The following is a 12,012-nucleotide window of genomic DNA, read 5'->3' as shown; positions in this document are numbered from 1 at the left end:
CACTGAAGGACGAGGAGCCAGTTTTAAAAAAGACTGTTAGAATAATCTGGGAAAGACCAGGATCAGAACAAGGGCCATAGCAACAGGAACAAAGGAGAGGACCAGGTTCCAGAAATGGGAGGCTGAAGTTTCAGAAGTATAAATCAGCAGATGTATTAGTTAGCTTTCGCTGCAGTAACAAACAACCCCGATGTCTTTGTGGTTTAAAAAATGTTTGTGTTCCTGTGACGTGAACGGGCTGTGACTCTGCTGGCCTCCACTGTGTTCTCATTACGGGGCATGGGCTGGAGGGAATCCCCTCATCTGAGACGTTAGATTCTTATGGCAGAAGATAGGAACGTAAAAATCTAAGGAAAAAAAAGTGCAGTGCTCATAGCAGCTTCTGCTCATAGCACTTCAGCTAAAACAAATCACTGTCTAAGCTTAGAGTCAACGGAAAAAGGTATAATTATGAATAAATAATACAATCTACCACAGTAGGCACAGGAAGTCTGGAGAGAGGAAGAGTTAAGAATATGACTTGAAGTTTCTGGCTTGGGAATAGAGGGAGGTAATTGACACAGATGTTTCTTTTCGGGAGAAGGAGCAAGGCTGAGGAGGAAGCAATGACTTCAGTCTGAGATGTCTCACTTCAGAGTCTCCTTAAGGGTAGAAACAAGTCTTGAGTTCAGAGGAATGAAATGGCAGATATAGCTTTGTCAGTGAGTCAATAATTACAGCCACAAGAAAAATAACAATGAGTAATGTTTACTGAGCCAGGTTCTGAGCTAAATTCTGTACGTGATTTTTCTCGTTAAGTTTCACAAGATCATTTAAAGATGCAGAAACTGAGGTGGAAGAAAATTTTAAGTGACTTGTCCAAGGTCAAAGTAAGCTGTAGAGTTGAGATTTGAGCGTGGGCTGCCCAATTTGGGGGACCACATTATTCTACCTCTGGCAAGTAGAAGAGAGCTTGTGTTTTGTTGTGGGGGAGCCTTGAGATATACTGAGGCAGTCACCCAGGTAAGAACTGTCATATGTGATTTTATTATCATATCTCTGGAGGTAGACATTTATGGATAAAGAAACCCAGAACTAGAAGTTAAGTAACTTTCTAGATTTATAGGGCCTGGAAGTCAGACTCTAGAACTCATGCTGTCTGCTCTATCCCATGTTACCTCTGTGCCTAAATTGTGTGCCAGAAGAGAGGGGTGAGGTTGGAGTTCAGAACACAAATCCAGACCTGTGAGGATCCTGGAGACAAAGGGGCTGGTGAGCACTGGGAGCCATCAGGAGCAGAAGGGGGAACCAGGAGGACATGAAGCCAGAGGGCATCTTCTGCCCTCTCCAGGCACTCCTGGTCTATGGACTTGTAGACTCCAACTCTGAGGATGGTGTTGTTGAAGGACTTGTGCTAGCCGCTTCAGCCTGTGAGGTTCTTGCTACTCAATATCCACGCACTAGGAGCCCTGGGGAGCACTGGTGACGCAGTGGTTAAGAGCCGACTGCTAACCAAAAAGTCAGCAGTTTGAATCCCTCAGCTGCGCCTTGGAAGCCCTATGGGGCAGTTCTACTCTATAGGGTCACTATGAGTCGGAATCAGCTGGACGGCAATGGGTTTTTATGGGTAGCTGCCTCAGCATCACCTGGAGTCTGTTAGAATCTTACCTCCCCTCCCCCACACACACCTATACGGTCAAAATCCATATTTTAAGAAGATCTCCAAGTGAATCACATGCACAGTGTAGATTAAGAAGTCCTGTCCTGGACTGTCAGTTTTCAAATGTCATATTTGAGGACTATTCCCCAACCTTCCCCCGCCCTCCAAAAGCAACGCCTTTGTTGTATTTTACATTTTCTTAGTGCCTCTATGGGCATTCTGAAGCCTGACTTCTTAAGCTGCTAACGCTTCGAGAACCATGTGTGTATGGTATGCGTTTTTAAAATGAACTCGCTGACGGGAACAGCCAGCAGCGAGCAGCAGCCTCCGTGCGCTCCAGCGCACGTTTGGGCCCCGGGTGCATGTGCTGGGGGGAGCAGATCCAGACCTCCCGGCTGATGGATGCGCTCTCAAGCTCACGGGCCTGGCTCACAGGCCTGGCTGGGGCGGGCGGGGGTTCCAGGTCCCCCAGGCTTCCGTCTGTCGGTCTGTCCGGGCTTAGTTGATAGGTTACCGGCTGGCTAAGCGCAGGGCTCCCGCAGGGAGGCTCTGGAGACGCAACGCGGGGCACCCGGAACTGCAGGGCGCACCGAGCTTTGGTGCCGCCAGCATTTCAGCAGTTAACGCGTCCGCTGGCAGAATAAATGAACCTGAGCCCAAGGCGGCTGGCTCCTTAATCGGTAAAATAAAATCCGCCAGCAGCCGGGAGCTGCGAACCCCACCGGATCCGGGCCCTGCACAGAGCCAGCTCGCTGTGCATGTAATTTGAAGAAAGGTATTGTATCCCCGGCTGCTGGGCTGCGCCCCAAAGATGGAGCTGTGCGCTCTTCCTTTGTGTGCCGAAGACGCGCGTCCGGATAAATGGGCCACTGCCTCCTGAACACCGGCACGTCGACCGTGACAACATGACCTTAAACCTTCTCTCCTTGCTGTACAAGGATATTGCAGAATTGTGGCTCTTTCTGAAGAGGAGCACAGGTGTGTCCGCCTCCACGGTCGGTGGTTGGTTTCCGTGTGAGTGCCTGCTGTTTGCCTCCCGTCGCTGCCGTTGTAATGTTGTATGGGGGTCCAAGTGGGCGTGGGGCTAGAAGAAGAGGCAGGATGGGTAAAATCTGGTTTTCACGCCTTCATTGTCAAAAGAGCGAATTTAGCCCTTCGTTCAGTAGTTGGGGGCTGCAGAAATGAAAACCCCTGGTACGTCATGGTCATCGTGTTTTTAAATCGCGTTGATGCTGGGAATTTTGGCGCTCCTGGTTTCAAATCAAAGCTCTCGTACGGTGTTAGTTATTTTATAACCAGAAAGATTCTCATGCATTTAGAGCAAAAAATGGCTTTGATGCCTGCGCTGTTGCCTTTAAACACCTGCTGGAGCAGCCTCAGGCTGCTAGGTTAGGGCTGGGGCCACCCTGTCCCCACCCGGACCTGGTATGTTTCTCTTACCTGCCAGAGGCAGCATATATTGTGTCTGCTTTTAGAATATAGGTGCATTGCATCTCAGCTTATCTTGAAAAGCTGAAGATAAATTCTTTCACTGAAGGTCCTTTGTTCAAGATTTTTAATAGACATGCTTCTGTTGGAACATAAAAGAAGCTATGAGACTATTATCGGTGAAAGGACTACATCTTCATTGTTGGCGACACCCAGGCCCCCGGCAGGCATGGCCTCAGACTTCCCCACACAGCTGCTGGGTGAACACTGCAGCCCTGTTGCCAGGCGTGACTGCTGGGCGCCAGCCCCACGGTGAACTGCACTTGCTTAGCGTGATTCAGGAGCTAGGATTTCTGCACCGGGGGTCCTGTAGATGAGTGAACGGGCTTACTTCATGGGGTAGGTCTTTTTTTTTGTAATCGCTATGCTGGTCTGGGTCTCAGAGTAGGCAGTTTTCGAGGTCAGTGTTGGCTTATGGTGACTGAGGCTGTTTGGAATTGGAGAACATTAGAGGATGTTTGGAATTAGGGAACACACTGACACGGAGAAAGGAACCTCAGACTGTTGGGTTTGAAGAAAGGAAACAGAAGGGACTTGAGTATAGGAAACCGTGTGGGTTTTCCTCATGTGTTTCCAAGAATGGAAGAGTACTCTTTTTGAAGTAATTTGTCATAATTACATTTTCCATCTGGTACTTCTGCCAAGTATTGACAAAATAATTCATGAAATAAGTATTTGTATGAATTTTAATGAATTAGTCAAACCATAGCTATCAATGGCAACAGACAGACTCCTAAGGTTGCCAAGTTTAAAATGAAGAAACTGAGTGTATAACAAATTACTGATTAAATGAATTTCGCTGGTATATTACAGTCAGAAGATAGTGAATGTTTAGGTGGCCACATTAAAAATTCCAGTAATTCGTTTCTAAACCCAGAACGTGAATACTTGTAAATATTAGGAAGTGTTTGATTTCATATCTCACGTCAGTATCAAGATAAAAATGCTGTAAATACACCCACGAAAGGGCCCCTACAAAAAATACTCTCAGAATATGACTGTTGCCTGTAATACTGGGGATTTCAAAAGCATGCAGTGCTCTGTGAAGTCTACCAGGATTTTTTTTTTTTTTTTTTTGGCGGAGGGGGGGAACTGCTATGGCTAAAAAAAAAAAAAAAAATTTTTTTTTTTTTTATGGCTACATGCGATTTATTGTAGAGTGAGGGTACAGTTCTTTAGTATGTAATTAAATATTTGTTTTCCTAATTATGTAATAGTTTAATTCTTATAACCTTCTTTTACAAAATTCTTTAGAGTTTTTCTCGCATATGCTTTCTTTTTAATATAAACGGACTTGTAAGTAAATGTCTTGAGGGAATTTGGTGTAACTGAGGGATGAAGGATGTTCCCCCCAGTCCGTAGAACGTGTTTGCTGTTTCCCGACCAAAAAAAAAAAAAAAAATTAAACAGTGTTTTTTTAGGCTTATTATGAAGAAGCAGAGTTGTTAGTCCAAGTGACAGTAAGCCTGTCTTTAAACGTTGCTGTGTGGAATACTTTCCAAGGGTGGGACATTTAATGTGGGGATTCCAAGGTTTGTGTAACTGAAGAGCCAACATTCATTTAGTTTCCAAATCAAGTTCACCTCCTTTCATCAGACAACAAGTGTAAGTGGTTGCCTCATTCACGCTGGACAGATGTGGCAGCCAGGCCGGAAGAAAAGTGGTATCTTGTCCAAAGTCAGGAGCCGGGGCTAAGACGCAAGCCTGCAGAAGATTAAAGGATTAGAAAAGAGAGAGGCCAAATGGGTTCTCATCGCCGTTTATTTCTTCAGTATTCCAAGGCTGGGTAACTTAGAACAATGTCTTGGGTTAAAGGTGGCAAATTCGAGTGGCTGCACTCTTCATTCCAGTGTCAGCCTGTCTTGTCCCTTGTCTCTCACCGAACTCAGGAGGTTGGTAGATAGATATCCATAAACTCCAACACCCTTCCTTCCCCCCGCTCCTTCTCTCCATCCCTGTCCATCCCCCTTCTCTTATCTCTGCTTCTTTCACTCTGTGCCTTCCCTTCTTTTTCTGTCTGTGCATCTCTCACACACACACCACAGCTATACAGGTTGCTTTGTTCTTGTCCAGCTAATTCCTTAAACGTCCACTTTCCTTGAGTGGTAGCAGCCCAGCTTGTCTCTCTATGGCCTTGCTTTCTCTCCTGTTTGTGGACTGGAGGTGGGGAGGTCTAGCTCCTTGGCCCTGCTGGGGGGATTCAAAGGCCAGGCTCCTGGAGTGGGCAGTATTCATAAAGCGCCTATGTCAAAGGGGTCCTCCCTCTAAAAAAGCCCGTTCAGGAAGTACCCCTCCCTCTGGTCTGTGAAGTACTGGGTCTCTGCCTGTGTTGGTGAGCACAGACTGCACCCTACAGACTCCCCTGACAGGCCCTCCAGCTTGGGACCAGGCTGTGCTTTCTGGTTCCCTGTGCCTCACGCTGCCCGGACCTTTTCCTTGCTGGGTCTTATGGTTTCTGTTTGTTTGGGGTGTGTTTTTGGTGAAGGTTAATAGAACTGTTTGTTTTTAGTTTTAGAGAATTCTTGCCACTTGGGGCGGGGGGGAATGTACGCATCTACACTGTGGTGAAGGGTTTTGGGGAGCTGATGCAATTCCTGGAAGGAGTCTTGATGTTTAGGTTAGAAATCTGAATAATTGCCAACTTTTTTTTTTTTTTTTTGCACCGAGTAGGTCTAGGTCGCGGTGCTCCCCCATTCTGTGGGGCAGGTTCTGTTAAGTTCCTTTCTGAAAGCAAATCTGAACAGAAGATAAACCCGAGTGCCTACCCGTGCTGCGTGCTTTCTGCCGTTTCAGGAGCAGGGGAAGGAATGAAGTGATTTTTGCGGTGACTTTCCTGATCTTTAACTCAGCTGTATTTTTTACGTGTCGACAAACGATTATTTTAGAATGGGTAAGAAAAGGAAAAAAGCTACCTGAAAAATCTCCTTTGTTTCTGAACAGCAGTTTGCTCTTGTGCAGTGAAGGAGTGTGTTGGTGTGAGAGAGAAGCCAGCTGAGGTGTTGGTGCTTCGGAACATCAAAATTACAGAAATGGGCGGGGGGGATCCGGTGTGTAAAAAAAAAAAAAAAAAAAAAAGGTGTGTAGGGACTTTCAAATGAGACTCTTGGAAGTTACCTAGAAAACAGGTGGCACAACGTGCTTGCTGGGCTCCAGCTTCTCAGAGGCTCCGTACGGAACGAGAAACCAGGAGGAGTTGTGCACACTCTAGGAATCTGGTTATTAGTCACATAGCATTGCCTTCTAAACAAATAATTATTTTTTGTACAAAGGAAAGTGTCCCAGATTGTGTTGTCATGTACATTATTCAGGATACTTCTATTATTTGCTTTAACCGCAACTTAAAAGTAAAACGTTCTGAAGAGGGAAAAATCATGTTGGTAGGGGAATAGAGAGAGGGCCGGTAGTTGTCTGATAGACTTAAAACAGTATTAATGTTCTTCTCTGCCGTCTTCTCCCTCCCATCCCCTTCTGTTGTTGTTGCTAGGTGCCATCTAGTCGATTTTCACTCATAGCAACCCCACGTGACAGAGTAGAACTGCCCCGCTGGGTTTTCTAGGCTGTGATCTCTATGGGAGCAGTTAGCCAGAGATTTCCTGCAGAGCCGCTGGGTGGGTTTGAACCGCCAGCCTTTGGGTTAGTTGAGCTTAACCCTTGGCCACCATGGCTCCTCACCCTCCTCTAACTACCTGGATATTTGCTCACCACTTTCATAAGTTGGCAAATTTATTTGGATTCTCTTTCTGCAGCCCATGTTTCTTTCGACTTGGCTGCTTAACTTTTTCTCTGTATGGGAGAAGTCCAGGCCAGTGTGGTTTTCAAGAGAACACTGAGTGAGAAATCCTTGGAAGCCCCTGTTCCCTTCCTCCTTTTCCAGGAGGATTGTAATAGCCCACTGGGAGCATGCTCAGGTGTGGTTCTTCCCTTTCCCTGCCCTGAATTCCTGCTGCGCGTTGTGTTTCCTTACTGAGGCACAACTGCACCCATGCTCGCTGGCCTGGAGTGAGTGCCTGGGAGAGGCACCTGTCGTTGTAGGTTAAACAGAACAAACAACACCATAGACAGGTTGCTCCTAATTGGGTGCCCAGAGGAGGTGTCAGGAAGAACAGAGCCCCACGGGAGGTCATCCGACTGGGGCGTTGGACAAAAACAAGTCAGACTTTTGCTGAAAGTCTGGTGTCTGTAGGCTGTTTCGACCGTAAGACTCATATTTGTTTACAGAAGATGTTTTCTCCAGTGACCTATGAATTTGAGTTAGGGGGCATGGATATTTTATTTACATGATAAATTTCACTGAATTAGTCATATACTTTCAAGCATACAGACCAAGGAGAAAGAAAGAACATTAGGAAACAAGAGTTAATTCCTTTAGGTCATCGGCAATGTTTACCCAATAGAGAGAACCATGTAGGAAAGGACTCCTTGGGTGACTAGTGAGCAGAAAGATTCCACTCGTGTCCAGCTTCTTTCTGAGGCCGGTTTATGCCTAAATCAATCTTTCTTGCTGAATCTGTTCCAGCTGAATTTCCAGGAACTCATCCCTGCTCTAAGGGTTTTCTTCCTAGGCAACAGGGAGAGCGTGAGGTTGTGTCCTGCCCTGGTTGGTAACCTTGGGCATGGGGCTGATCTTCCATGAGCCTCTGTTGGTCAGCTGGAAAGTGTGTGATGATGACACCCTTCTTGTGGGGTTGTTGAGGAATGAGTGAGGTAATTTATGTAAAGTATCTAGCGTAGTGCCTGAAGACTTAGGAGAAAGTACAAAAACGGGAGCTGTTATTAGTAAACAGCTCTGATAGTTCTAGTATGAATCTTCAAATCTGGTATACAGCGAGGCTGGAGATTAAATCAACGCAACCCGAGCCCATGGGTCCTCCAAGTTCTATTAGCTCTACTTACCTGGCTTGTCTGTCCATGTCTGTCTCTGTCTCTCCACGCCCATTGCTTCCTGCCAGGACTTTGCAGGTGCCTCCTTGGTGTCTGTGAATTCACCTTTGCCCAGTTCCAGCATGTTCTCAGCCCTTAAAAACGACCCTTCAGAGGTCTCCTATTGCAGGTAATAACTTCAGAACCCAGGTGGGATGGCCGCAAAGCCTCTGTGGCCTGGTTCATGTCACACCCCAGCCTCATCCCTCAGCACCCATCTCTGCCTGGCACGACATGCCCCGCACCCTGCCCTTCATCCTTCAGGTCATAGTTTATGTGGCACTTCTTCAGAGAAGCCCCTGTGAGGACCAGATCTATGGGAGACCTTCTGCTGTGTGCCGTGTGTCATACGCTCTGTCACTCTCTGGACTCTGCATTTGTGTGTCTGATTTTCTGTCTTCTGTCCCCGCTGGACCATGTGCTCCGTGTGGGCCGGGACCACGGCTGCCTTGTTAACTGCTGGGTCTGCGGCTCCTGTGTTGCCTCAGTGAGGAAGGCCTGATATTTCACTTTGAAGCTCACTGTGACTGTCCTGTGATACTTTGTGGCATAGTGGGGCATTATAACTCTAAAAATAAATAATACACTTCTTAGCTTTTATAATTGACTCCATTTCCCCCCGATAATTGTACATTAAAATAGGTCTGGTGTTAATTAATGCTTGTACAGATTTCAGATCTGCCGTTACCAAAAAAAAAAGACGTCTTCTAAAGATGTTTTCCCAAAACATGTCCAACATACTCTTTTTAACCCTTCCTTTAAAAGTTCCCTTGCACCTTATTTCTGGTTGTTGTAGAGATATAAACATTGAGGTCCTGCCAAATCTCATGGATTGTCTTTTCCTTAACTGAGCATGTCATTTTTGTAGGAAAGCCAGTAACGGTCATGACACCATTTGTTGAGTTCCATCTGTGTTCCAGGCGCCTGGGAGGGAGCTATCGTTACTCCCACTGTACAGACAAGGAAACAGAGGACATACAGCCTTAGGAGTCTGAGGACATCCTTCCTGTCCTGCTTTCAAGCTGCATATAGCATGAACTTTTAAGCTACTTTTGTATCTGAAACGTTCTTGGTCCCATCATTTTAATTTCCAAATTCATGTAAGTGTACATTTTGCAGCCTTGAAACCATAGAAGCAAAAGCAGCTTCACTCCTGAATTAAGCATAAACATGACTGTTATGGATTGAATTATGTCCCCCTGAAATATGCGTTGGAATCCCAACTCCAGTAGCTGTGGATGTAATGCCGTTTGGACATACGGTTTCCATTGTTATGTTAACGAACCCATATCAGGGTAGGGCATGTCCTTAAACCTATCACATCTGAGTTATCAGGAGCAACATAGACGACACACAGACAAAAAGGGACAATGGGGAGGGGAGATAGATGCCCCACGAAGATCACCAAGGAACGCCAGGGCTGTAGAAGCTGAGACAAAGACCTTCCACAGAGAGAGCCTTCCCCTACAGCCTGTGCCCTGAATTTGGACGTCTAGCCTTTTGAACTGTGAAGAAGTAAAATTCTGTTCTCTAACGCCACCCATTTGTGTCTTTCTGTTTTAGCAGCACTAGGAAACTAAGACAATGACTTTCTTGGGATGGAAATTTCAAGCTGAAAAGTTAAAACTAAATTCCTTACTAGCGTCAGTGCTTGGCTTGTTTTCTCCTTCCTTGGGTAAAGTCTGAGTTGAGATCATCAGAAAAACTGAACTAGCAACCAGAGAAGAACATGGGACTGTGAATAGTACCAGATTGCAGGAAGGGTTCTCAGGAGGAGGTGATGCCCAGTGTGGAAACCGCTGTGGGCTGGCAGGGGGACAGAGTGGCAGGCCAGCGTCAGCATTCCTGGAAAGACGTGCTGTGTGAGAGCTCCCTTTAGGGGTGCACTGATCCATCCCTGGTGGGGCGCTGTGGATGTGGGTCCAGAAGAAGGGCCCCTTCGTGTTCTCGTCAGCCTGGAGAGCCACTCGTTCTGGGCAGCTCTCCGGCCTGCCCAGGAGCCCTGGGATGCTGCCCACATGACTGTGTTGCCACAGTGGAGGCAGAGTTCCAGCTCCCTGAGGGATCGCGGTTTCTGGCTTCTGAAACACTGGCCAGCACCTCTGGATGAAGATCCCCCCAACGCGGACCCCCTTTCCATTCCCACAGTTACCCTTGCAGCCATCTTGCGACAAGGCAGTTCTTCCTGTTTGGCAGTTGAGAAAGTGAAACTCATGCAAATTCCCAGTGTAGCCCAGTCAGCAGGAGTGTTCCAGGGCCAGAACCCAAGCCCTGCCATCTAACTAGCTCTGCGACCCAGGCGGGGGGCGGGGGTGTCGTCACTTAAGGTTCCTGAACCTGCGGATTAAATGATGTAGGATGTAGGAAGCGCCCTGCACTTTGTCAATGACACAATCACACCAGTTTGTTCTCTTTCATCTTGCCACCCCAGCCCACACCAGTTTGTTCTCTTCCCTCTTGCCACCCCAGCCCACACCAGTTTGTTCTCGTCCCTCTTGCTGCCCCAGCCCACACCAGTTTGTTCTCTTGCCACCCCAGCCCACACCAGTTGTTCTCTTCCCTCTTGCAGCCCCAGCCCAGTTCTCTTTTGTCTGTGTTTACCTCTGCTCTAGTGCCAAAGCAGAAGATCACTGGGCTGAGAATCCATGGTCCTCCTCACTGGGTGCCAAGAGGTCTGTTTTGATAGGAGAGAGAGAACTCTGCTCAGGTTTGGGAAATGTCAGGGCTCTGAGCATCTTTCCAACTTCAGAAGCCTCTTTTCCTCCACTTTTGCAATTCGGTGCTTTTACGGAAGGCTTTTATGCCCCTGGGTTATAGTACTGGCCTGGGCAATCATGGACGGCTCCAGTAGGGTTACATATTTGTAGCCATGTTGAGATATTCTTGCCCCATTCACGTTCACCTGCTTGGTGTCTCATGTCCCGCTTGCACACCTCCTGTTCCTGTCGTCTGCTGCTCTCTCATTAAGGAAACTCAGGAAATGCAAACTCCTCTGAAAAGAATCAAGATGACCATTTCTTCTGAGTCCTTGACCCCCAAGGTGACATTAACCCCCATATATGTGCTAGGTTTTATTTCACATCTCACACTCTCGTGGGAAGAGTTTAAGAATAATCCGCATTGAGCTTTGCAGTTCAGTAAGAAGTTAAGCACCTGCTATGTGACAGGCAGGGTCTACCTTCCTCTTTATTCTTGGGATCATTTCACTGTGGAGATTTATCGACCTTAAAAAGACTCGCCTACAGGTGGAGGTTCTTTCTTAAGAGTAAAAAGGACGTTAGTCAATAGTACCCAGGGGTGAGCATGATTTCAGGTGAGAGAGGTGGGGCAAAGTTGAGGGGCCTGTACTGTACAATGGATGGAAACTGTGAACACCCAGCTGTAGAGCTTGGATTCAATATAGAAGTCACAGAAGTATAAGTAATTTAATTTTTTTTTTTTTTTTAACATGAAAAGGATTGGTTGTGACCAACGTTCTTCTCTTGAACATTTTCTTTTAATGTGCTCCAAGGGGACTGGACCCTTGCCCCATCCTCTCCTGGGCTGGGGCAGGCTTCTCCTTCCCCGCTGATCAGCTCTGGCAACCACAGACCTGGGTTTCAGGCTCAGCTTTGCCACCTAATTGCACAGTGACCTTGGGCACGTTAACCCCCAGCACCATTTCATGAGGGCATCTGTGAGGATTTAGTCAGGTCGTTCCTGTAGAGTGCTTAGCACAGGACCCTGCATATAATGATCAATCCGGGGTGATTCTTACGTGATTCCTTTCACCTGTGACTCTAGTTCACACCCCCAGTCTCCCACCTGGTAGAAGTTCTGCCTCTATTTCGGATGCCACTTCCTTCGTGGTGTCTCCCGATGACCTCATTCTGCAGCCATCACTCTGCTTTCAGGGCAGCCCTGGCTGCTCCCCCATCACTCAGTGACTAGCATTGGTTTTACTTGTGTGCCTGCTAACTTCCCTG

General features: G+C 47.1%; 1 protein-coding gene across 10 annotated transcripts in view; it reads left to right on the top strand.

Annotated features, from left to right (window-relative positions):
• The window catches only part of MCF2L (MCF.2 cell line derived transforming sequence like), a 337,829-nt gene that overhangs the window by 174,304 nt on the left and 151,513 nt on the right, over positions 1 to 12,012 (top strand). Inside the window, exon 1 of one of the 10 annotated variants that reach the window (XM_023553211.2) lies at positions 2,165 to 2,617. The exons of 8 other annotated variants lie outside the window; for them this stretch is intronic. In XM_023553211.2, the coding sequence (XP_023408979.1) occupies positions 2,545 to 2,617 (73 nt within the window). In that variant the 5' untranslated portion in view covers positions 2,165 to 2,544. Of the gene's footprint in view, positions 1 to 2,164; positions 2,618 to 2,661; positions 3,467 to 12,012 lie in introns of those variants that run through there. One more of the 10 variants, XM_064275211.1, reaches the window with a different exon arrangement.

The sequence above is a fragment of the Loxodonta africana genome, chromosome 23 (genome assembly GCF_030014295.1).
Source record: "Loxodonta africana isolate mLoxAfr1 chromosome 23, mLoxAfr1.hap2, whole genome shotgun sequence".
Lineage (NCBI taxonomy): Eukaryota > Metazoa > Chordata > Mammalia > Proboscidea > Elephantidae > Loxodonta > Loxodonta africana.
The sequence above is the reverse complement of the archived record's forward strand: the minus strand, read 5'-3'. Positions and strand labels throughout refer to the sequence as shown.